Raw genomic sequence first — 24,682 nt, 5'->3', positions numbered from 1 at the left:
CTGACGTGCACGAGCCGCCGTTTGGCATTATCATCAATAGAGTGAATATAGTGACTTTAGCACTTATCGCATGAATGAAAACTACATTCATTATTTATATGCTGCTTTTGTTTGCTGTCTGCCTATGCAAACAGAATGCACTCTCCCATCAACTTGTCTCGCTCGCACCTACGCTTTGCTCCATGTGATAAGCGCATAAACTGAGAGACTGTGTGAGTGGGGTGGAGCGAGCGAGCCGCAGAAGAGGGAGGGCGTATGTCTGCTCTGCTCTGCCAGCAATGTGTAAATGTCAAAAGAAATGCTCGACACAAAAGCAGAGCACACACACGCAGTCAGACAGACAAGTGTGTGCGAGGAGCGCAACAAATAGAGGCCAGCACATCAATTATGTTTATTTCTTGTTTGATAAAATCGCAACAAAGGCAGGCAGAGCAAACTAGGGAATAAGAGGGGGGAGATGTAGAGAGAGCGTACGAGATGGGACAGCCGAGATAAATGACCGGGGGCAATCATACACAAGTTCTTGGCAAATCAAATAAGTCGAGTGCAAAAAAATAAGAAAAAAAAAAATAATGACAAAAAATATACGATAATTTTGTTGTTTGCAGTTGAATGGCATTATAATCATTTGCAACTACTATATAGTGAAAGTGTGTGAGCCAGCAAAAATATTCAACGTGGCTTATTAAGCACCTAATTGGCGAGACTGGCAACAAGAAAAAGACGCATTTGAAAATACTGCGATGCAAAGCAAAGCATACATGCCTGCCAAGTGACCTAAACCCGATTTTCTCTCTATGCTGTGTGCGGCTGTTTGTCTTCGTCTTTCGTCTGTCTGATGGATGTGGAGCACAGCCAACCACCAACACATACACACTCACACGCACAGATATACATATAATGGGGGGCGGGGGCGAGGTCGGCGCAGAGATCCCATGCAAAAGGGCGACGTACGCAAAGCTCAAGACAAAAGGGCGTCGCTGCCGCTGTCACCGTCTTGTTGTTGTCGCGCAAAAACAACAAATGCACTGCATTGAACACATACATACATACACACACGCATACACATTCGCATTGAAAGGTTGAAGAAACAGACCTGATTTTACTTTATGCAATTACCGTTGCTTCTTTTTTTTTGATTTGCTCTTCCAACCAACTTCTTGCAACGTCAACAATTTTTACAACATTTTCACATTGAAATCACCGAACAGTATTTCTGCCTTAAACCACACACATACATACACACGTCATACATGTGTATGCAGTTTTTTGCTGTTGGAACCATCATCCGCCATTTGCAAGCTAGTGTTGTATACGTGTATGTGTGAGAGTCGAGTGTGTGCGCTATGCAAGTGTGTGTAGCGTTGTCGCGTCGGCAATTTTTCTTTCATTTTTTCGGCATAGATTTTCTCTTGTATTTCCCATTGCTTTTACATAATGCAAACGTTGAAGACTTAGCCTATTCCAATTGGCATTGTAACTTACACTTTTTTCAATTTGAGTTAGCGTTAATAAACCACTTGAAACATTTAAATTACAGATTTCTTTCCACTCGTGTTTGTATTTTGCTCTCCGTTTGTTTCATAGAGGTGGAGAATCATCGATGCCACTATCGATGAATCGATGTTATTGACATTTTTTAAGCATCGATTTTTTCATGGCCTAAATCGATGATTTATTGCAAGCAGAATTATATGAATTATTATTATTAAACAAATTAAATATTTACGAGTTTTAAAACTTTTTATATTAGCTGTCATTAAACTGTATTCTGTAACATCTGCATTGAAGTGTGGCTGCAAGCTAAATTGTCAGAATGTACCTTTTCACTTTGCAAAATGTACCAATTGGTATGGCTATAGGGTATGTTTTTAATTCAAGTACACAGTTTTTTTTTATATTTAAATACATTAAATATTAGCATTTATAAAATTACTGAGGCCAGCCAACAGAGCTATATTTGACTTCCCGGTATCATAATGGGTTTTTTATAAGTGGCGGTCCGTCGACTACTCACTAGTCATAGCAATATGTTTACATTTGCTGCTAAGCTCACTGTAAACTTTATACAGTAGGGATGTTATTTTGAAACTATCGTTTCAGCTATTATCGATTTACACCAACACAGCTGAGCACCTCTCAATGAGCGGTTTGATCGACGTTACATTAATATTTCGTTAAAATCTATATAGGCACTTGTTGAGAATCGTAACATAAGCTGTTACCGCATTTCATAATAACGCGGCCTTAACTTCAAAGCACCTCAGCGAGCTTATGTAAACTTTGCTCCTTCAATCATTTCAGTTACTTTTGATCAAGTAGAAATTACACCATCAAAAACCAAACAAAACAAAAACACAAAACTTTTTAACTAAGCTAAACAATGATTGGCAAATTATCTGCATGGTATCGTGACAATGTGTCAGAGGCTGCAGACTGTGTTGCCTGCCGCCTTATTAGTGGCTTCGGTATGATTGGCATTGGAGCTTTTGTCTTAGCCCAAGCGAAACGCCGCCAAGCGCCTTGGGAGAATTACACAATGAAGAGTTTGGCAGCAGGTAAGAATAAATAAACATTGAAAGAATCGTAAAATAAACATTTTTCTTCAACAGTTGCTGGTTTTTTGGGAGTAGCGCGTTTGGCAGATGCGAGTTTCCTGAAAGCAAAAGTTGCACCAATCGAGAAACAACCAACGAAACCTGATGGAAATCATCCGTTTTTTAGACGCGGCAGTTAATTTATCGTTTTTAAGTAAATTTAGTTTGTTCATTACAATTGTGTTGCGATTTTTTCATCTTGCTCGAGTTGTTTAGCGTCCCACCTTGCCCAGCTTGGTGTCAGTCTTGGGATTCGCCGTCAGACTCTGAACGGCAACAATGGTTTCGTTTATCTGTGTTTGCAGCTGTCGCAGATTTTGGATTTGCAGCAGACGCAAAATACGCATCGGATAGTCCAGTTTTGGATCAGTGCCAGCCACAACATCGTTGCCCTTGTCAAAAGGAAATGGTGTGCCGGTTATTGGTTTTCGATCCTTGGCCGTTACACTGAGACGTTCGTGAACAATGCGAGAGATCGCCTCCAGTTGTAGCAAATGATTGGGGTGATGGGGCACCTGCAGCTTGGTGGCGAGCTGACGTACAGCCGCAATGAATTCCTTGTCGTCAACTAAGAACACAACATTTTATTTCAATTCATTTGTAACTTTTGATGGCTTACCATTTATCTTGCCATCGAATATGGTTTGCACTTTTTGTGGCACTGTTGCAGTGCCATTCCTTTTGGGCCCGCCAATGTCTTCAGCCTGTATTGACCCATATTGCTCTGGATCATCGAGATATTCTAGACGTATTGCATGTCCAATAATCCAAGTTAGCTGCTCCAATTGTGTATCCAATGCGGGCATACTTAAGTCACTGCAATATTTGAGGTAAGCTTCTTCCCACAACTTCATATCCTGTAGATTGCGCAATTTATCGCGGTCCTCAATTGTATAGAGGCGAATCTTTTGATCTTCCAGCCAGAGAATTGTGCTTGCGAATTCCTTGCGGTCTGTAGAAAGCCGGTTTAATTAATCTTGATATTGCGAAAATATTCATTGCTTACTGCTCAAGGCCACATCGTTGGGCGATGGATGACCCAAGGCCGCGAGTTTTTGCTTAAGCATTTTATTGTAACTGTGGCTTTTAATACACTATTTACAGAGATATACAAAACACAAATTGATTGATTCCACCAGCTGTCCACTGGGTGCGTAAATAAAAAAACGAGTTTGACACAGTGTTGCCGTCTGTTTAAGTTCAAAATGCAGTATTTTATTTTCAAAAGATATTGCTTCTAGTATATATGCTGGTCACACATCCATTTTAATGGATAACCGCAACCGTGAACGGTCACCCTAACAAACATCTGACTGTTGTTGATAGTAGCGGCAATTTGTTTTGAAATAGAAGTTTATTTTGATTAAACATAATGGAAACCGAGTTAAGTGAAGAACAATTGGCAATAATTGTTAACCAAGTGCAACTTTGTATGCTCCCAGCACTTAAGGAAAATCTAGATGAAGTACAGCTGCTGCCGGAACACTTAAAAAACATATCACTTACTGCTGCGCCAGGAACTTCCGCGATTGTTTGATTTGATACACAAACACGAGGACATCTTTACAAACAAGGCATTTTATAAAGAGGTTTGTGGCTTTAGTTCTTGTTCAAATAAGAATATAATAAATTGCCTTTCAGTTGCGGCAGCTGCTTGTGTTGTTGTTGTGTGAGTTGAGCGCATCGTCGACGATTTATAAACTAGATGTTGACGCCACAAATTTGTTGCAAACTGTCGATCGGCTGCTAAAGAAGCTAGAAACTTGCTGTCAGCTTGGCGAAGAAGCTGCCATCTTCACGTACTACGAGCAAAAGCTACACAAAGACTGCTGGAAGCGAGAACTGGGAGCTGTGCATGGCTATGAAAGATATCTGGAGGTAAGAAAGGTTCTCTTTGATATTGACTTCATTAAACGTTATTTGATTGCAGCACTGCTGCGCCAATGAAGTAAAAATGACCAAGAAACTGCTAACATTCAGCTTGGCTGTTGGACTAAATGTACGCGAATGTCATCTGCCAGAGTACAAACACCTTGGCGTGCGAATCTTCGCTAGAATGCTGAGCAGCGGTGTAAGATTGGTTTTCGTTTACACTTTAAATGATGTGTTGATCCGAGCCTTGCCCTTCTAGGATGCTTCTGATATCCAAGAGCTGAACGTACAAGGCGTCATCTACGAGAATCTCTTTCGCGATGCTTATACCATGGATGCTGTGGACGTCACAACATCAGTTTGGAAGTGTCTCTGCCAGTGTTTGGATCACTTTACTATGCTCGATTCGTATACGGTAAGTATGTGAACTTAACATTATTATATTTAATTAAAATTTGTTTATGTAGTGGAATCAATGTGATGACATGCTGGAGAGACTTATACACAATGTTACGATGGCATCAAGACCCGAAATGTCCATTAGTCTGTTGGAATTTATTACACAGCTGGGCTATTACTTCACCATCAATCGCGCAGAGGTCAAAGAAGTCTTGAGTAGTGATTTTTCTCAACCGGAACAGTTGGCAGCGTGTCGCGAAGTGTGTGCCTCAATTAATGTGTGCACCAATTATCGTTGGGCCAAAGCCATACTGCAAATGCTTGTCCTGGAATCGGAGAAACTATTGCGAAGCGTTAGTGTCTGCACGAAGTTGCTGTTGGCCATGCAGCGTTGCTATCTGGTGTGCATATTTCCCATTCCACTGCAGGCATTAAATGTTCATTTACGTGAATTTCTTACCAAGTTTGTGGCTGTGCTTTTAGAGTGCATTGTAGTGCACGAAAAGGCGAAACCCATTGTACAGGTGAGTTATAAGTTTGTTAATATATTAGTTAAATATGTTGGAAAATAATCTTTTTATTCAACAGTTAACTCAAGAATTTATTGAAATCTTTATTTGCCAACTGAATAACTCGACGACTGGCCTTCAAACTCCCAGCAATTTAAAGGAATTTGCTACTGCTTTGGATAGCTTACAGCAGCTTATTGTTAAATAAACTTCGCTATATATTAGTTTTATTTTTAAACGTTTTTTATTTTGAATTCAACGATTTGCACTAAACAATATAGCCGCCGACTTCTGCTATTCATAACAGTCATCTACTGCTGTTAATAGCAGCGCTGGTTTTTTTGACGCTACCCAACACTGTTAAGCCGCTAACAGCTGACCGCTCGTCGTTGTTGTTTTCACGCACACGTGCTAAACGTAAGTGCACTTGTTTATTTTGAATTTGCAATCAAATAAAATGGCACAACTAAAAGCTAAGCGTGCTAAAAAGGCGCTGCCAGCAGCCTCAGATAGCTCTGATGCGGAGGCAAGTGTGGCGAGCGGTGACGAAGGTAACACGGGTTGGGCAAACTCGATGCTCAAAGTGTTGGAGACAACTAAATCGGCAGCCCAGAAGCCCGTTTTGTCGCGCGCCAAGAAACTGAAACCCACCAATGCGCAAACCGAAAAGAAGGCCAAAAAGGACTATGACTTTGAGATTGATGGCGCTGAAGTGAAGGAGGAGGAGCAGGATAAGTCAAAGGATGTGAAGCCAGATGAATCTACGTTAAATGCCGAACTGACAAAACAACAACGCAAAAATGTGCCGCTGCAGTTGCGAGTGAAGCCAAATTTTCGTGATCTGGAGCGAGAGCGTAATCTGCGCAAAGTTGCTACACGTGGCACGGTGCAGTTCTTCAATGCAGTACGCATTCAGCAGAAGGACATTAAGCAGCAGCTGGTGGAAGCGGGTCCTTTGGACAGTCGTCAGGATGCTGTTCTCAACAACATTGATAAACGCAAGTTTCTCGATGTGCTGATGAGTGGTAAACGTGCCAAGTCCGCTCTGATAGACAATCCCGTCAAGAAAGAGGAGCAGGAAACGGATTCCGATGATGAACAGGATGATGAAGAGCCATCCGATGATGAAAAGCCATCGACAAACAAGAAGAAAAAGGAATGGAATGTGCTGCGTGAGGACTTTATGACCAACAAGAAGATCAAGCACTGGGACGAGGAGGACGACGATGAGCCAGAGGAGGCGGACAACAACAGTGATGACAGCGACGATGAATAATACATTAAGATTAAATAAAGCTAGTTAGTTTTGTATCTTTTTTATTAATAAATAATAATTACTCCATTTCCGCATCGGCCATCATGTAAATACCCACAATCAAACCAAAGAGTCCAATGGCCGAGCCAAAGATCTCTACAATAAGTATCTTGACAAACAGCGCCGCATTGGCTGCATCCGAGAGTGCTGCTCCCGATCCTACGATGCCCACACAAATGCCACAGCTAAGATTAACAAGTCCCACAGTTAGGCCGGCTCCAAATGTGGCAAAACCTGAGAACATGTTTTTGTTCATCTGCTCATGATTGTTGATAGCCTGATGCATCACATACGTCTGCACTTTTCCCGAGAATACAATGGAACTGATCAATCCGTAGATTGCGACTGCCTCACAGAAAATAATTGATATCAGATTCTTGGTCTTGATGCGTGGCGAGCGGACGCCGCCACCCATAATGCTGGCGCCCGTGGTATAGATGCCCATGGCAGCGCCGACTACAGAGAGGGATACCGCTAATCCCACGCCAATTCCTGCCCAGAGTTGCGGACTTGTGGTGTAGAGAAACCACCCAAATCCGGTGCGTTCTCCCCGGCCCGTCATCACCTGGCTGAGCACGTAGACAGACCATGCCAACGCAACTATAGCCAAAAATATGAAAATTATTTTTGAATAACCCATTTTCGTTTTAGACAATAAAATGAATAATGTTAACAAATGATTGCCTGCTCTGCGCATTTCAATTTGAATTTAAACATATTTTTTGTGTGACCATACTAAACCGTTAAGTGTGTACATAATTAAGTTTCATTTCCATTTGAAATATGCGTTAGGAGTGTACACACTTTTGCCGCCATCTTATATGGTGCGACTAACGCCAATTTGCCATAAATATGCGTAATTAAAGTTCATATCTCCCGTTTCATTACACATATATCCAAAATATATCTGTGTGCTGAATGTAAATTAAAACAAAAGAATTTAGTTTTAGACCTGCCATTTTGTTTCATATTGACAATATTTATTAGGCTCTGTTAACGCATCGCGCAATTGCAATTTACAATTATGCGATCGTTTTAACGGTTTGATTTGGCCACGCGCTCCAGTTCGTCCTTCTTCTTGATGGCGTACGAATTGGAGGATCCCTTGGCTGCGTTGATAATCTCATCCGCCAGACACTCGGCAATTGTTTTAATATTGCGGAAAGCAGCCTCGCGAGTGCCCGAGCAAATCAGCCAAATAGCCTAAGTAATGGACATGGGTAAATAAACGAATTCAATAATAATAAATGAATGTGCTACCTGATTAACGCGACGCAAGGGCGACACATCGACAGCCTGGCGACGCACAGTTCCAGCGCGTCCAATGCGTGTGGAGTCCTCACGGGGTCCGGCATTCACAATCGCATTCACCGTCACCTGCAGCGGATTCTCCGAGGTAAGCAAATGAATAATTTCAAATGCATGCTTTACAATGCGACAGGCCAATAGTTTCTTGCCATTGCTGCGTCCTTTCATCATCAAGCCGCATGTCAAACGCTCCACAATCGGACATTGGGCTTTGCGAAAACGCTTTGCGGCATAACGTCCAGCCGAATGCGGCAAATAACGTGCGAATTTTTCCTTGACAGCAATATAATCTTGCAAAGAAATATCACTAATCGAAATGTCCTCGCAGCTCCAGCGACCAAATAGTTTAATTTCTGGCCACTCATTGGCCACTATCATGGGACCATTTAAAGTGGCCGAATCCTCATCCTCGATCCATACATCGGCAGCTTGAGCTGCTTGCTGCGGCTCTCCTTCGAAATTATTGTTATCGTCATGTGGCGATTCACCGAAGTCCGACATCTTGTTTTTCTTCTTCTATTTCACTTTCGCAACCTGCAACAACTGTTCACCTTTAAGGCAAGAGACAAAATGGGATCCTAGTTTGGCTTTTTATGTGTAACGTCGCTTTTGAGTGACAGCAGTGTGGCAGCTCTGCCAGCTGGCTACACTTGATCGATGTTGCCACCTGACTCACTTATTTGTTGGCGTTACCACCTATTCTCCATTATATTCAAATTGGTTCAGACCAAGGGAAATTTTTATTAAATTCGAATTAATTTCTACCCAGCAGCTGTTTTCATGTTTAACATTAATAAATTGAAGATTTTGCGCATGGTTTTGTTTTTATTAATTATATTTAACTAGTTCTTTGATTGTTACAAATGGAGTATAGCGCCTATGCATCATAATTCACATAGACGTTTAAGGGTTTGTTAAACAAAACATATGTATTTATTATTGTTTAATATGGAATACTTGCTATTATATGTAGGTATGTAATAATAATAATAATGGTAGCTTTTATAATTTCAGCATTAAGTATACAATATTTTTCTTTGTTTTTAGATTTATTTGTAGTTTGTAGTTAATATAATACATTTTTTTGTTGTAGAAATACAAGTGCCAAAAATAAACAAATAATATTTAACAACTACAATAACTACAACATCGATAATTAACACACACACACTTGTCTTTCACTTAAATTAAATATAAAAAGAAAACGAAAACAAATCGAAGCAATTTTTACACGACGCACATTAAGCGAACAATTTAAAATGATGCTGAACAATTAATTGACGAAATGCGCGAGGCGTAAAAATTATGTACTTTTTAACTTAATAAGTAACTAAAGTCCCATGTTAAATCCTGATCGTAGCGGGCGAGCGGAAGAAAAACTGTAACTGCATAAAACGAGTTCTAATTTCCAAAATTGATAACACCGATTTTGTTGTGTTTATTTTTTTTTTGTCGGAATGGCTTGATGACTGATTATTGTTGTTGTTTTTGCTGTATTTGGATGAGGCGCGTGACACACATACTGCAAAGGCTAAATTAATTGTTGTTACGTATTGAATTGATTAAACAAACAGCGTCGTTACTCACTTTGCGTTGCAAACTGCATTTCTTAATCCTTATCACCCATCTTTGCCTTCGACGTCATGTAGATGCCCACAATCAGACCAAAGAGACCAATAGCCGAACCAAAGATCTCCACAATCAGAATCTTGACGAAGAGCGCAGCGTTCGCGGCATCTGAGAGTGCGGCACCGGAGCCCACAATGCCGACGGCAATACCGCAGAACAAGTTAACCAGGCCAACGGCAAGGCCAGCGCCGAAGATCAAGTAGCCCGAGAACCAATTTTGATTCAGCACATTCACATTAGCGAGCGCTGACGCCATTTTGAATTGCTCCAACTGACCGGAGAGCACAATTGCAGTGATCAGGCCATAGATGGCGACAGCTTCGCAGAAAATGACCGAGATCAAATTCTTTGTCTTAATGCGTGGCGCCTTAACGCCACCGCCCACGATACTGGTGCCTGTAGTGTGAATGCCAAGGGCAGCGCCCACAACGGACAGCGAGACAGAGAGTCCGATGCCGAGGCAGGCCCACATGTAGGGGCTCGATGAAGAGAGGAACCAGCCGACACTTACGCGTTCGCCCTTGCCAGTCATAACAAAGTAAAGGATCAGTATGGTGGCTGCAGCGAGGAAGAGCCACAGAAATGTTTGTGTTACGACTGTGCGTATTTTAGGCGCCATCTTGCACTCGTTTCTTTTGTCTGGCTGACTATTGGATTAAAAGCGTTTGTAAAAATTGTGAATTTTGTGAAAATTTCAAGTGCTATTTACCACAAATTGCAGGCGTAATTGTATTTTTCTCGGCCGACAGGTGACTGCTTCGTGCGAAAAAAAAGAATCCACAATCACATGACGTACATTTTCTCTATCATATGGTATCGAGTAAATCACGCTATTCGATTGCGCATTCGATATGTGAACAAATGTCAAAATTCGAGTATGTTTAATCGTTAGTGCTATCACCGGAAAGCTGCTTGCTACGTGGCTTGTCAGTTATTGGTGCTGCGTACAGATGGCGCCAGCGTGCAAGCGCGCGCATATTTTCGTATTTGAAATGCGACACATGCGACTAAGTTATGCACTGTGGTTTGTCAGTGCTTGCCACAGATGGTGCTAACGTGCAAATGGCGCGCCCACGTTCTTATTTGAAATGCAAAACTTTCGTCTAAATTATGCACTGCTTCCGGTTTTATGGGCACAGTAAAGTTACGGATATAAATTAGATTTCGTTTTTATTATCGCTGTCTGCAGCTCGAATGATTTACGCCCATACACAAAATAAGTTATTACGTCAATGCTTTCATTTTCGGTTGCATCGGACGACAGACACGTGAAAGAGCGAAATGCCACAGGCGACATTTACAGTTCATTGAATTGGCCAAGCTGGGAGGCGAGCACGTTTAACAGCGACCACGTGACGGCAACATAATCTAAAGTCACATCATCATTAAATATTTACACTACATTATAATTTTTGTTCTTCTTAGGCGCGTGCCCGGCAAACACAAAAGCACACGGCCCAAAGCCCTTAGCCTTGGCCAAGGTCTGTCCCTCTCTCTCTCTCTCTGTCTTTCTCTGCAACTACAACTCCCTCGCTCTTTAGCATTGTGTGTCGTTGTCGTGTCGACGACAAGCGACAACCGCAACATTCAATTAAACGTAATGTGTTGTTTGTTGTCCCTCCAAACGAGTCGTTGCCCCCTTTTTTTTCTCACCCCCTCCTCTTCATATAGCCCATCGCATACATCTTGATAATAAATGTAAAGTTGTTTTCTTTTTGCAGTAGGTAGCAAAGAGTGAAAATAAAATAAAGACTTCTCGCATAAAGGTTAAAAATACAGTGAGAATATATTTATATAGACCTGGTCCGAAAATTGGGTTGGGTCAGCTTTTCTCACTCAAGTCAAATATCACAAGAGAAATCCATTAACCTGCGTCTTTTCCCCTTGACTTACTTACTGTTTTTTTTTTATTTTGTGCTTTATCTCCGCCGTGTTTAGTCCGTGTTACAGCTAAGCAAATGCCATTGGGTTAGGAGCTTGCTCCCAACGTTATTTTGGCTTTCTTCTATTTAAAGTATAAATTTTCATTTGCTCAGTTACGTGTTGTTTTGTTTGTACTTTGTTCAGTTCACTTGCTTTTTGTGAACTCCTTTGTGGCGTTGTCTTGTAGCTTTGCGATCGCCTCAACGGTCTGGGTAACTTGCTCCAAAACTTTCTAGATTTGGAAAGTCTGAAAATAGGTTATAGATTGCAATTCCTTATAAAGTATTTTACTTAATACACTCAGGCAATTCTTCTTTTAGATCCCGCTTTGATTCCGTAATTCTAACGCAGTCGAGACCTATAAATTGGTTTGGGCTTTTCATCTTTCGTTATTAATTGATCAATGTAAATTTCGCCGTTCAATTCTTGTTCCAAAAAACAAAAGTAGCTTGGAAAGCTACTTTTCTTCTTTTCTTCTCCTCAAACTTATTGTATTTCACTTCTTGTGGCATCTTTAAATATTAGTTCAACTCAAAATAAATCAAACACTTCCTCAAGGCACTCTTCAACTAAGCAACTATACAAATTGCCTTTGAAATTATTTTGCAAAAAAGAGTTGCTCGATTTTCAAAGAGTTTTGAGATGATACACTCATTGGCCTGGGGGTTATTTATTAAAGTGAATATGCCAAGTTTAAGGGCGCTGCCTGGAAGTATGCAACACTTTGTTAGCGCTTGACTGCGCTTTGCAAAAAAATATATAGCATATGCATAGGCGCAGCTATTGTTAACTGCTTGGCAGTCAGTCAACCAGCCCTTGAGTCAAGCAACCAACCAACCAACCAACCAACCAGCCACTTGAGGCAAGTACAACAACAACAAGAGCAACAAGAGCAACAAGAGCAACAAGAAGAAGAACTCTAGTAAATGCTTTAGATTTCTATAGACCGGAAGTAGCCTGGCATATAAAAGCCCTTCCGCTGCTTTCCGGTGAAATGTTGCATTTGAAGCAGAGTTGCCTCAGACATGAACACTACAATGCACAACAACAAAGCAACGGCAACAGCAGCAACAGCAACAGCAGGAGCAGCAGAGCAACAACTCTTGCTCCCAACTTGAAGTATATGAAAATAAACTACGCAAAAAGAATAAGTCTATCAATTGCAGCATATGCGAAGTGGAAATGCGCTTACTTTAAAGTACAAACTATGCTATTTATAATGTTTGTGAGATGCTTAAACTAACTAAATAGATATATACTCTAAATTTGCACCTAAAAGTATGCTACAGTTTTTTTAAACACTGAACTTAAAAAGGAAGCGCCTTTAATTTAATTATTTTATTATTTTAGGTTAATTATTTTATTGTTTTGTCAGTACAGTAAGATTATATTTAAATGACATATTTAAATACGCAATGTAATATAATCCTATTTACTTTTCTATAAGCATGCCCTTAAAAGTATGCTATAGTTTTTTTACATTCCACAACCTTAAAAGTTGAAAAGAAAAGTTCCTATAAAATGAGCATTTTAAATTACTTATGTATACCAAAATGTTGAAAAACTATTTAAAATATGTTCTGTAATTAAAATACCCTTTGGCAGTGTGCGCAGCAACTGCAATAAGCCCGGTCAGGTGACCGCATTTAAGCAAACATTTTGCCAGTCTTTGGTCAAGCACAAGTTCAGTAAATACTATACAGTGCAGAGTGGGCGTGACAGGTGGCTGTTGCCAGTTGGCAGTTGGCAGGTGAAATGAAAGCTTACAGGTGAAGCATCAGAGAAACAGAAAGAAAGAGAGAGAGAGAGAGCTAGAGAGTGAGAGAGAAAGGTAAGGTTGATAGAGAAGAGCTTGGCACAAAAGGCTGTTGAGAATTTATTTCCTGTTACGTTAGACATTTAGGCCGATTTGGCCCAACGGCTGCAAATCGAAAAGGGGCAAACAGATCAAACGGCCACTTGGCCCTTGGATCCTTGGGCTTATCATAAAGCAGCTCACCAGCGGCTTTAAGTACGTCAACAACCTGCCGTATCTATCTAGGTGTGTGTGTGTGTGTGTGTTGGTCTTGCAGATTTGTCTTAAAGCGAAGCGAAGCCAAGTCAATGAATTGGTTTTGGCATTTTGGATAACTTGACCCGCCACGATTGGGGGCCGACAATTTAAATTGATTTTATTTAAGCCAAGCCAAGTGGCCAGCTGGCATTAATGTAATGTAATAACGCCCTTCGCTTCGCACAACTTATGCAAATGAAATTGCCATTTAAATCAAATTTAACTGGCGTTGATTTTTCACATTCTCCACAAGCTTTTGTTTTTCGTGTTTTTCTCGCACTGTTTACTCGATTTTCACACGTGGTCTGTGTGGTAAGCACACATAAAGTGCCATTTAAATAATATAATATACAATCTATATATAGAGACAATCAAATAAAAGCCAGCTCGGATTGTAAAAGAGAGAGCTAAAAATAGACCGAAGTAATATACATTATTTTACATTAATGCCAATTTGTTTTGTATTCTAGATTTCTAAAATTTGTTATATAACTACATTCTTTGCGATTTCTGGAAATTTGGTTGCGTTCATTGTAGAAGTTATTTAAAGAAATCATTTTATCTGGACTTAAGTTGCATTTCGAATGTGATAGTATATTGATATACCAAATGTAGCCTTCGACATATTTCAGTTTTTTGGTATATTAATTTGGCATATTTAAGAATGTCTTCGGTATATGGGTAATCTATAATAATATATATATATGGTATATTTTAATAGTATATTGATATACCAAACGTAGCCCTCGGCATATTTCAGCTTTTTGGTACAATTTGGTATATTCAAACATTTTTCCGGAATATGGTATATTTTGTAATCGATGGTATATTTTAAATGTAATATTATATTGATATATCAAATGTAGCCTTTAGAATATTTCAGTTTTTTTCAGTAATTAATTTTATAATATGTAAGTATTTTTTCGCTCTGGTATATTTAAGTATTTTTTCAGTATGTGTATGTATTGAATAATATAACTATGGTATATTTTGAATGTAGTAGTATATTGATATAAAAAATTCAGCGCTCGGTATATTTTTTGGTATATAAATTTGTGATATTTAAGTATGTTTTCGATATATTATATATTATACCGAATATTTCAATAATAATACCACACGTTTCTGTTTTAGATTTTTAATACTTTAAAAATATGTTTCATACTCTACCTAGTGCTTAACTAGATGAATTGAACTCTTCCCTCTCTAAAATGTAGGTAAGAATTCGTATTTCTTTAGCTAGATAAACTGAGTTTCTCTTTGCAAAAGTTTTGCATTACTTTAAAGCCATTTATTTGCATCTAAAATGAGCTGTAATCGCCTCCGACTCGCAACAGATCTGAATAATGGGCGACATTTGTTCGTGGCATTATATTTTGTGCTATTTTTTTTTTGGTGTGTTGGACTAGCAGCATTAAAGCAACAATGCAATTATATATTTGCTATATAAATATGACTACATATTTGCGCCCTTGCAAACTTTACTCTTCATTTATTTCATTATCAAATGCGGCCACCCGGCGATGCCTCTCCCCCCTCTCCCCACCACCCTGCCCCTCTCATTCGTGCTGCTTCGCTGTCGCGTGGAAAACAAAGCCCAGCGGCAACTTGGCCAAAAGTGACAAATTGTTTCAATTCAACAAAAGGCAACTGTGCCTGAATAATAACAACAACAAGAACAATAGACCGCCTGCAAAAGCTGTGATGGCAGCACGCTACGAAGAGGGGAGCGAAAGAGGAAGAGGGAGTGAGTGTGAGTGTGGGGAAAGTGGAAAATGGAAATGTGGCTTACAATCCTTTTGGCCTTTTGCTTTGGAGCATTTTTTATTACGCTTTGCTGGGCGTTTCATTAGCCGCCGTGTCCTTTTTATCTTTTGTACATGACATTTTGGCCTTTCTCATAAGTCCTGGCACAACAAAAGGTAGTCAAGAATGATGACGGCAATTTGCGGCTGATCCTGACAACCAACTCCGGCGACGCCATCGCCATCGCCATCGTCGTCGTCGTCGGCGTAATTATCTTAATTTTTTGGCAAACAGCCGTCACATTACCCCAGCGTAGTCCTTCGGGGCAAATACAAGTCCTTGTTGCCTAGACACGCGTCGTCCTCTCTCGTCCCTGTGCCAGCTAATTGAAAATTGCTGCAGCAAACAGCAATGGAAAATGGCAACGCGATTGCTGCAGTCTGTTAGCATGCATGCTGCATGTTGCATGTTGCATGTGACCAGCTAAACGGCGACTCAACTCAACTCAATTCGACTGAAAAGAGTCAGAAAATGCTGTCAGGTCGTTTGCAAATTTAACAGCGCTGATAAAAATTGACTAGCTTTGGGTGTGCATATGTGTGTGTGTGTGTGAGTATCTGTGAAATAGGAATTGCAGCAAAGCAAATATTTCAGCGTAAGTAAACTACATTAGCTACAGAACTCCGCAGTTGAAGCTTCAGCTGCATCAAGGTAGCAAAGTTCCCCTGTGAATCCCCTCCCTTAATCCCCTTCCTCAATCCCCTCCCTCAATCACCTCCCTCAACTTCTCTGTGTGTGTGTTTGCCTGTGCGTCAGCTGCAGTTTGGATGCGCTCCATATACTTAACCATGTCTATTGCATGCTGTATTTACCTTCCCTGCCACCTGCCAACCTGCCACGCCCTGTTCTGCCCTGTCCGCCCACACTCCCCTGGCGTATTCGTGCGGTTGACAGCTTCGCTGCGCGCTTGACTTGATTTTGAGATCTGCTTACGCTAGCCAAAAGCAAAAGGTGCAGGCACAGAAACAGGAACAGGAACAGCTAAGCAAAGAAGCAAAAAGAAAATATACATAGAACGTATACAAAACGAGGGTGGGCTGATAAATAGTCGGCATTACAAAGAAAATATGTTTTTTTTTTTAATTTTGCTTTTTTATTTCTCAACATAATCTCTTTTTAGACGTATGCACTTGGACCACCGATCCTCCAGTTTCCCAATACCTTCCATAAAATAAGATTTGTCCGGGTCCTCAAAATAGGCGTTTTTTCACATTTGAATGAAATTTCTTACCCCCAAGCCATTTTTTTAAGTTTGGAAATATATAATAGTCACAGGGTGCTAAATCTGGAGAATAGGGTGGATGGGGTAGAATTTCGTAGTGCAATTCACACAATTTCGACATGGCGACATGGGTTGCGCTTATTTTCCATTGTGAGCAATCGCGGCACCCATATTGACGAAAGCTTTCTCATGTGTAAAAAATCGTGTAAAATGTTTCCAACGCGTTCCCGAGAAATATTTAGAGCATTTGCAATCTCTCGCAGCTTGATTCGGCGATCATCCAATATCATTCCATGGACTTTATCCACAATTTCTGGTGTTGTCACCTCTCTAGGACGACCCGGGCGATCATCGTCAAAAATGCTTGTCCGCCCGCGTTTAAATTCAGCAGTCCAATATTTTATTGTTGAAAACGATGGAGCTGAATCCTTATAAACTTTGTCTAACTCATTTTTAATATCGTCGTTGGAATTCTCTTTTAAAAACAGAAATCTTATGACAGCACGATATTCGATTTTATTCATGTTGACGACAATGCAAAAGTGAATGCACTAAAAGTCCCGCCAAAATTACCAGTGTTGATAAAACCGCATGAAACTTTCACAGTAATCAGCTAATAGAAAACACTAATCGAATAAAATATTTACGAATTTTTAAAAAAATTTTTTCTTTGTTATGCCGACTATATATCAGCCCACCCTCGTATGTAGATACTATCTACTATATATATATATAGATATGTATAAAATAGTATCCAGGGTGAAATCACAAAACGAAATGAAATGAAATGTTTGTGCATTTCAGATAGATTCAAAGAGAAATGCGGGGAACTTTCTCTCTGTCTCTCTGTCTGTCTTGTCTCTCTGTTTTTCTGCAAGCGATTGCAATAAATTTTTGCAGAAAATACTGAGCATAATATTCACAAATGCAAAGAAAACATTAATTTATTTGCGATATATCCGGTGAGCATTATATCTAAAACTCGATAGCATTTAATATGAATAGTTAATGCACATTTTCCTAATGTTCACAAATGAGTAGAAAGCATTTAATTTTATATTTAAAACTGAAATTCATTAATTTATTGTTATTTTATTGAAATAGTAGTCTTTGAAGTTCTGAACACAACACAACATGCAAATTGCAATTTGCACTTTATATACTTTGAATTACATCAATAAAACTCTAAGTAAACCAAATTTTATTAAATTTTCTTATTATTTACAAATGCAAAGAAAAATAAATTCTTTTTTAATCTATAATTTGTGAACTTCGTAAACTTAAGTGCCTAAATATATGGTTATATGTATATTACAATACAATTTAATAAAATAAGTTACTGCAACATTTTTTGTATACTTGTTTTGCAATCTCTAGTTCTTTATTATTTAATAAATTTAAAATATTAATCTAAAACTTATTGTTGAATATAACAATTTGTATAATAGAACATTTATTTATAGTTCAAGTATTTTGATTAAATACTCATTTATTTTTTTTAAAGCTCTAAACCTTTACCTTTTATCTTTACTTTTTAAAGTTCTTAAATATCTGCAATTCGTTTATTTTATTTCACAATTATACCCAGAAAAGGTAGACCATTTAAAGCTTCTGAATTAACTATTACCATTAACATATGCATTTCGTTAAATATCATTAGCACATTCACCAGAAAAATTAAGTTAAAATGTAGTTAATTCAGTTTATGTGGTTTTTCCTACTCGTTTGTGGTTGTAAAATTGTTTGTCCCTCGGGATAGCTGTTTCTGTGTGTTATCCAAATGACAATTTCTCATAAAAAGCTCCCTCAGTGGATTGTGGCTACACACTTCAAGTCTTGCGTCATTCATAGGTGTTAATTTTAGCTTGAAAACTGTTGTTTTAACTTAGCTATTCAGTTCAGGAGCCAATGCAATATTTGAACTCGACGCGACGTGTTGTGAAATTCGCGACAAAGCAAAACAAAACAAACTTGTGCTAAAATGCCAAAGGCATTTAGAGTTGCAGCGACTTTTAAGAGCATACTTAAATATTTAAAACATATAAAAAAACAATGCGGATTATTTACAAGAGTTAGATGGAAATATTATCGTATGAAAAGTGTGAGGAGAACTCTTAAAAATTAACTGTTGAATCCATCTTTGATTTTTTTTTGCAGTAGATAATGAATAAAGTCTGTAATAATACATCTTTATTTGTGATATTTAAAACTCTGTCAAAAATCTAAATACACGTTTTAGTATTGAAACTAGAAATTCAAATTAAAAGAGAGCTTCAAATATGGAGTTCACTTTAATCAGAGGTGAATATGCTGTAGCTTTAAAGTAATGACAATTTGCTATAAAATGCTCATAAAGGGAATAACTGCTCCTCTGTGGTATGGTAATAGTACACCAAAGACCTCGTAACGGATTTACTCTATGGACACTCCTTTTTTATCCAGTAAGTCATTTATTCAATTGCGTCATCCTGGCGGAAATGTGACAACATCGTTGAACAAATGCTCTTACAATTGTCCAGCTAATCGACACAATGTTGTGTTGGAACTTGAAGCGACGTGTTGATTAGCGTGCGGAAGTCGTTGGAAAAAAGAAAATGCGTTTTAAAACAAGAGAAATTGTGGCTAAAGATCCCACAAACTCAAAGTTCAAACTAAACTATTTGCAGAGTGTGTGGCGACGTTTTCTGGATATGGAAATATTATTCTTTTTTATACTCGTCTCCAACTTATTTGTACGAATCTGCATTGAATAATTTTCCGCTTGAACAGACGTGTCGAACTAATCTTGGTTACAATGCAGCCACATGCTTAGCGAAAGGCATTGATTGTGAGCCATTGGAGTTAGCACTTAAAAATGCAACTAAACACGGTCCAACAACAGAAGAGTTAACTGTGGATATCTTTTCGCCCAGCTTTAATTTCACAGCTTGCAAAGCAGCAGCGCAGACACAGACAATAGTTACCAAAGTCTATGACAAGTGTGATGCAATGGGTAAAAATTTCAAATTAAATATTAAGTATACGCAAATTAATATTTTTGCTTTGCAGTCTTCATGTTTCCGTTGATTATATTGCTGTTTGCTGGTGGTTGGGTGGATCGATACAATAAGTGTAAGGCAGTTATGATTCTACCTTTGGTAGGTGAATGTCTCTACTTTGTGAGTGAGTATCGAGAAAGACTGTTATTAAATATATTAAATACAATTCTAGTTACTTTACAGCTCTGCTCATAGCAGCAATATGGTTTGACAGTCTTCCTTTCGAGTTTGGTGGCTATCTGGAGACGATTGTGCCCGCCATGTTTGGTGGTCAAGCCTGCTTGCTTATGTCCGTATTTACTTATATGTCGATATCCACTCCAGAGAAAGATCGAGTCTTGCGTTTCGGTATCTTTGCCATAGTGTCCCAACTTCACGAATTCGTATTTGTTGTTTTTAGATCTCCTCCGAATTTCTTGGGCTACACAGGTAAGTTAAAAACATTAATATTCAATTGAAACAACATATTTAGACTTGTATTTCTTACAGTCTCTTTTGCCACGGGTGCGCTCTTTCAAGTCGCTGCTATAATCTATGTTGTAATGTTTATAAAAGAGCCTAAGCCACATGAAAAGGCTTCTGAATTACCTGACCAGGATGATTTAAAGGCATCGGAAATGGAGTCCCCAAAAATCGAACAACGCCGCAATGTGCTCAGAGAATTCTTTGATCCCACTTTAGTAGTTGAACTTGTTAAATTGCCTTTTAAGAGACGAGCGAATAATGAACGCCTTATATTACTGCTATTAATGTTGTGTTACATCTTGACTTCTGGACCTGAGGCAGGTGAAGCCGAATACATGGACATGTACAGTGATAAGAAACCTGTGTGGAATAAGAACTTTGATTATCGCGCATATATTGTGGTGAAACGTTCATTGGCTATATTTGGAACTTTCTTTGGAACTGTTATCCTAAGTAAAATGTTGAAATTCTCCGATTCCATGCTGGGTATATGGAGTGCTATCTTCACTGTTGTGTCGCGTCTTTTATATGTAAGTGGATTACAAAATTATTGATTATAAATTGAATTTATAAATGATGATAATCCTTTTGTATCTTTTTTATACTTCAGGCTTTTGTATCAGATAGTCCAACATACTATGCTGCTGGAGTGCTCGATTTATTTTCACTGTTTCGTTACATTCCTATTAAAACAATTGCATCGACTGTTATTGAAGGCGAAGGTGAGTGTACTTAAAAAAATCTCAACCTTTTGGTCAGCACTTTAAGTGATGTATCTTTTCAGCCAAATTGTTTTCTCTGCTCGGCATCTTGGAGCCAATCGAAGCGCAAGTCTTTTCGGCCATCTACAAAAAGGTTTATGCTCTCACTTCCAAATCATTTCCGGGCGCTGTTTTCCTCCTCAGCGAACTTCTTTACTTACCCAATGTGCTGATCTTCATGTAAGCTTAAAGAATAACTTTCTCATTTGATTTAAAGTAATTTACTATTTATTCCATTGCAGCGCCTGCTACTTTTTACTGCGTCGACATAATACGAAGACGCCCCAAACAAGCGAATAAAGTGAACAACAATCTTAAGACCAGGATAACTGATTAATTGTTTTATTTATTTAAGCTGCAAACACAATGTTGTAAAATAAATCTTTATTTGAATTTATGTACTCGCTAGAAGGGTATTATAACTTTGTGTAAATAGAAAATATATGTAACAGGCAGAAGGAGTCATATCCGAACCCATAAACGATAAATATATAGTACTATAGTGAGTTTTTGTGATAACTGAAAATTTGGTTGCGAACAGATACGTTTTGTAGAAGTTATTTAAGAAATGGGAAAAAAAGCTGCTGCTATTTGACATATTTTGTACTCTATTGTATTTATATATTATTTATATTAGTATATCGTTATACCAAATATATATTTTTAGTCTAGTCATTTGCTTTCATTTAAAAAGTGTATTGAGTTTCTCACAGTCTATTACACTGTAGTTGTCTTACATATTTATACACAATAATAGAAAATCAAACAAACATATTAGAATTAGAGCAAGAAGTTCACGAAACATGATACACTTTCTCTCTGAGGGCTTGTTATCAGCTAAGTTAAATTGCGTCATCTTCGCTGTTAACGAAGACAGAAATGTGTTCGCTTGAACAAAGCTAACATGCTGAGCAACAGTATGATTCTGGAGCTTGAACCGTCGGGTGGAATTTGCTGAAAACTAATATTAATAAACTAATATTATCTAATATTGCGCTAATATTTTAGAACATAAAATGGCAATCGAGTGTGCAGTCAGTTGTGTGGATGGAGATGTTAAAGGCGTGAAGCGCATATTCAACTGTATTAAACAATTCTGGCATCGTTATCTACTTGTTGAGCCAGTATTGATTTTATTTTGGGCACCCACTTTATTCAGATTTGACAAGTTTGTGACATACAAGGCATGTCGCTTTAGTCTCGGCTACAACGAAGCTGTATGCTCTGCCGTGGTAAACGAAAACGAGGATGACAGTGATTGTTATCCATACAGGTATTACGTGGCACAAAAAACAATAACAACACAAGGTCCTTCAGCTGAAGAGTTATTTGTAGATGCTTCCTCGCCCAATTTCAATTTTGCCGTTTGCAAAGCTGAAGATCAGGCACAAAATCTGGAGAACAACGTATATTTAAATACTTTACCGATAGGTAATTTTAATATATAAAATTGTTTGAATAACATTCGAATTTCATTCATCTTCATATCTGATTGCAGTCTTCATAATTCCCTATATTATATTAATGTTTGCTGGAGGCTGGGCAGATCGCTATAATAAGCGTAAGGCGTTCTTGATATTACCCATTCTGGGCAGATGTCTACATTATATATGTAGGTATTCATTAAGGACATTATATGAATCAAATTACAAACTCATCTCTTTTACAGTTCAGCTCACATCTTCGATATACCGTGAGAGTCTGCCTTTCCACTGGGTTGGCTGGTATTTCCCAATAATACCTAACATTTTTGGCGGTGTTCCATGTTTCTTGATGTCTGCGTTTAGTTATATAACAATAACAACACCAGAAAGTGATCGAGTCCTACGCATCGGTATACTTTCAGTATTTGCTCTACTTACAAACTTTCTAAGTGGTATCATTGGGCGTCTTATTAATTCTGAGTTTGCAAGTAAGTTTATTACTTCGTTTGTTAAGCAGTTCATTAAATTTGTATGTGTTATTTCAGAATACTTTGGAATTTGTGTGGGTCTCGAAATCGCTGCTATACTTTACATTAAATTGTTTATAAAGGAGCCCAAGTCAAATAAAAGTGTTTCTGAAGTCAATGATTCCGCTGGAGACATTCAGTTAACAAATTTGGATGATTTGCCGATTCAAAAGAACGTCACGTCATCATCTGAACCTTCTCGACGCAATGTGTTCAAAGAATTCTTTGATCCGATGTTCGTAGTAGAACTCTTTAAATTGCCTTTTAAAAGACGACCCAATAATGATAGACTTATATTGCTGCTATTAATTTTGTGTTACTTTCTAACTGCGGGACCTGTAGAAATTGAAACCACATATATGGATTTTCACATCTTAAATAGACTCGACTGGAATGAGGATCTGCTATCTTACTACAGATTGATGAAATTTATAATTTCAATTAACTTAACCTTTTTTTGGAATTATAGCTTTTACTAAAATTTGGAAATTCTCTGATTCCATAGTTGGAATCTGGTCTGCTGTCTTTATTGTTTTGTCTCGCATCCTGTTTGTAAGTTTATTGACGAAGTTCTTGAGATGCATGTATTAATATATTTTCTACTATTATAGTATTTTGCAGGCGAAGCTTCAACCGTTTACTATGTATTCGATTTGTCTTTAATTCTACGTTTAATACCAATTAAATCCTTGGCATCAATTCTTAATGAAGGCGATGGTAAATTTAATCCTGTCTTTAATCTATTGTACAGAATTTCAAGATATTTTTTCATTTTAGGAAAATTATTTTCCTTTTTCGGAATCTTGGAAGCAGTTGCTATTCTCCCTTTTCTTCCCATATATGATGCGTTCGTTGATGCCATTGGAAATTCGAATTCAACGCTCGTCTCTCTCTTCAGCGAAATTTTTTACGTACCAAATGTTCTAATTTTTTATGTAAGTTGCATGTAAACATAAATATATTGTAAGTATTTAAACCTAATGAATATCATCTTTCAGCGCTTGCTATTTTCTAATGCGCCGTCGTAACTCAAACTTGGCACAACAAGACATCACCGAATGTCTATAATCAAATCTTGTTAAATCTTACAAATACATTTATGAAACATTTAAAATTGGTTGAAGACAGACTTGTAGATTGAAAAAAAGTTTTATACTCGGTGTATACAATATAACTATGTAATTAAACAGCAAAAATTAAAATTTACTTTGATATGATCATAAAATGATCGCATTTTAAGAAAAATCCAAACCACGGACTAGAATATAACTATAAGTTTACAATTATGCATGATGGTTGAAAACAAAATAAAGAGTAGAATCTCAAAATTGTAACAGAAACAAGTAATAAAACTAAAGTCGAGTGCGTATCTCTCAGGAACAACCTATTTTCAAAAATAGAACAAGTAAGAAAGCTCAGTCGAGTGTGCTCGGTACGGTATTATTCTTAAGTATACCAAGTAAATATATCACAAAAATACTAAAATGTACCTAAGGCTCCATTTGGTATATCAACATATGTCAATTAACTTCATAGATCAAAAATCGACGACAGACCAACAGACATGGCTATATCGTCTTAGTTCTTGCCACTGATTAAAACAAGTAAGAAAGCTACAGTCGAGTGTACTCGACTGTGAGATACCCGCTATCCATTTTGAATAAAAGCAATATATTTTGCGGAATTTTTCTCAAAATATACCAATTATACTGCAAAAATACTAAAAATACACCAAATGGTACATGTGGTATATCGATATAAAACCGCATTCAAAATATACCATAGACGGCACAATATACCAGATTGTCACCCAAAGCAACTAAAACCCTAGTAA

At 38.1% G+C, this 24,682-nt stretch overlaps 9 protein-coding genes across 11 annotated transcripts; 5 read left to right on the top strand and 4 right to left on the bottom strand.

The window, feature by feature from the left end:
- The first annotated feature begins 2,130 nt into the window (after positions 1–2,130).
- LOC132786383 (uncharacterized) lies at positions 2,131–2,775 on the top strand. The gene is made up of 2 exons (XM_060792896.1): positions 2,131–2,558; positions 2,613–2,775. Exons 1-2 carry the CDS (start codon positions 2,384–2,386, stop codon positions 2,735–2,737), a joined length of 300 nt encoding a protein of 99 aa, XP_060648879.1. The 5' UTR covers positions 2,131–2,383; the 3' UTR covers positions 2,738–2,775.
- Positions 2,378–3,762, bottom strand: LOC132786382 (RNA transcription, translation and transport factor protein). Its single transcript, XM_060792895.1, has 3 exons — positions 3,604–3,762; positions 3,217–3,549; positions 2,378–3,165 (listed from the first exon to the last, which is right to left on the bottom strand). The coding sequence occupies exons 1-3, from the start codon at positions 3,662–3,664 to the stop codon at positions 2,810–2,812; spliced, it is 750 nt and encodes a 249-aa protein (XP_060648878.1). The 5' UTR covers positions 3,665–3,762; the 3' UTR covers positions 2,378–2,809.
- A 56-nt stretch (positions 3,763–3,818) lies between these two features.
- LOC132786379 (uncharacterized) lies at positions 3,819–5,595 on the top strand. The gene is given in 7 exon segments (XM_060792893.1): positions 3,819–4,086; positions 4,088–4,186; positions 4,239–4,475; positions 4,528–4,668; positions 4,729–4,884; positions 4,937–5,392; positions 5,457–5,595. Coding segments are annotated over 7 exon segments (1,335 nt in total). The 5' UTR covers positions 3,819–3,969; the 3' UTR covers positions 5,586–5,595.
- A 166-nt stretch (positions 5,596–5,761) lies between these two features.
- On the top strand, positions 5,762–6,719 carry LOC132784971 (RRP15-like protein). The gene has a single exon (XM_060790907.1). It carries the CDS (start codon positions 5,835–5,837, stop codon positions 6,651–6,653), a length of 819 nt encoding a protein of 272 aa, XP_060646890.1. The 5' UTR covers positions 5,762–5,834; the 3' UTR covers positions 6,654–6,719.
- LOC132785197 (V-type proton ATPase 21 kDa proteolipid subunit c''-like) lies at positions 6,712–7,254 on the bottom strand. The gene has a single exon (XM_060791189.1). The coding sequence runs from the start codon at positions 7,252–7,254 to the stop codon at positions 6,712–6,714; it is 543 nt and encodes a 180-aa protein (XP_060647172.1).
- A 375-nt stretch (positions 7,255–7,629) lies between these two features.
- LOC132784972 (small ribosomal subunit protein uS7B) lies at positions 7,630–8,591 on the bottom strand. The gene is made up of 2 exons (XM_060790908.1): positions 7,953–8,591; positions 7,630–7,895 (listed from the first exon to the last, which is right to left on the bottom strand). The coding sequence occupies exons 1-2, from the start codon at positions 8,499–8,501 to the stop codon at positions 7,728–7,730; spliced, it is 717 nt and encodes a 238-aa protein (XP_060646891.1). The 5' UTR covers positions 8,502–8,591; the 3' UTR covers positions 7,630–7,727.
- Positions 8,592–8,837: 246 nt separating this feature from the next.
- LOC132784973 (V-type proton ATPase 21 kDa proteolipid subunit c''-like) lies at positions 8,838–10,449 on the bottom strand. Of its 2 annotated transcripts, none has more exons than XM_060790910.1 (3): positions 10,339–10,449; positions 9,588–10,276; positions 8,838–9,522 (listed from the first exon to the last, which is right to left on the bottom strand). In XM_060790910.1, exon 2 carries the CDS (start codon positions 10,246–10,248, stop codon positions 9,610–9,612), a length of 639 nt encoding a protein of 212 aa, XP_060646893.1. In that variant the 5' UTR covers positions 10,249–10,276; positions 10,339–10,449; the 3' UTR covers positions 8,838–9,522; positions 9,588–9,609. The 2 variants fall into 2 exon arrangements, with proteins under 2 accessions (XP_060646893.1, XP_060646892.1); XM_060790909.1 differs by having other exon boundaries at positions 8,844–9,531.
- Positions 10,450–19,725: 9,276 nt separating this feature from the next.
- Positions 19,726–21,223, top strand: LOC132786490 (uncharacterized). The gene is made up of 6 exons (XM_060793028.1): positions 19,726–19,795; positions 19,855–20,100; positions 20,161–20,666; positions 20,747–20,858; positions 20,921–21,077; positions 21,140–21,223. The coding sequence occupies exons 1-6, from the start codon at positions 19,756–19,758 to the stop codon at positions 21,195–21,197; spliced, it is 1,119 nt and encodes a 372-aa protein (XP_060649011.1). The 5' UTR covers positions 19,726–19,755; the 3' UTR covers positions 21,198–21,223.
- Positions 21,224–21,830: 607 nt separating this feature from the next.
- LOC132785903 (uncharacterized) lies at positions 21,831–23,774 on the top strand. Of its 2 annotated transcripts, XM_060792217.1 has the most exons (7): positions 21,831–22,170; positions 22,233–22,328; positions 22,396–22,509; positions 22,567–22,809; positions 22,867–23,400; positions 23,460–23,565; positions 23,626–23,774. In XM_060792217.1, exons 1-5 carry the CDS (start codon positions 22,146–22,148, stop codon positions 23,325–23,327), a joined length of 939 nt encoding a protein of 312 aa, XP_060648200.1. In that variant the 5' UTR covers positions 21,831–22,145; the 3' UTR covers positions 23,328–23,400; positions 23,460–23,565; positions 23,626–23,774. The 2 variants fall into 2 exon arrangements, with proteins under 2 accessions (XP_060648200.1, XP_060648199.1); XM_060792216.1 differs by having other exon boundaries at positions 21,831–22,328.
- The last annotated feature ends 908 nt before the right edge of the window (positions 23,775–24,682 follow it).

The sequence above is a fragment of the Drosophila nasuta genome, chromosome 2R, assembly GCF_023558535.2.
Source record: "Drosophila nasuta strain 15112-1781.00 chromosome 2R, ASM2355853v1, whole genome shotgun sequence".
In the NCBI taxonomy this organism is placed as follows: domain Eukaryota; kingdom Metazoa; phylum Arthropoda; class Insecta; order Diptera; family Drosophilidae; genus Drosophila; species Drosophila nasuta.
This window is presented reverse-complemented; position numbering and strand designations above follow the sequence as displayed.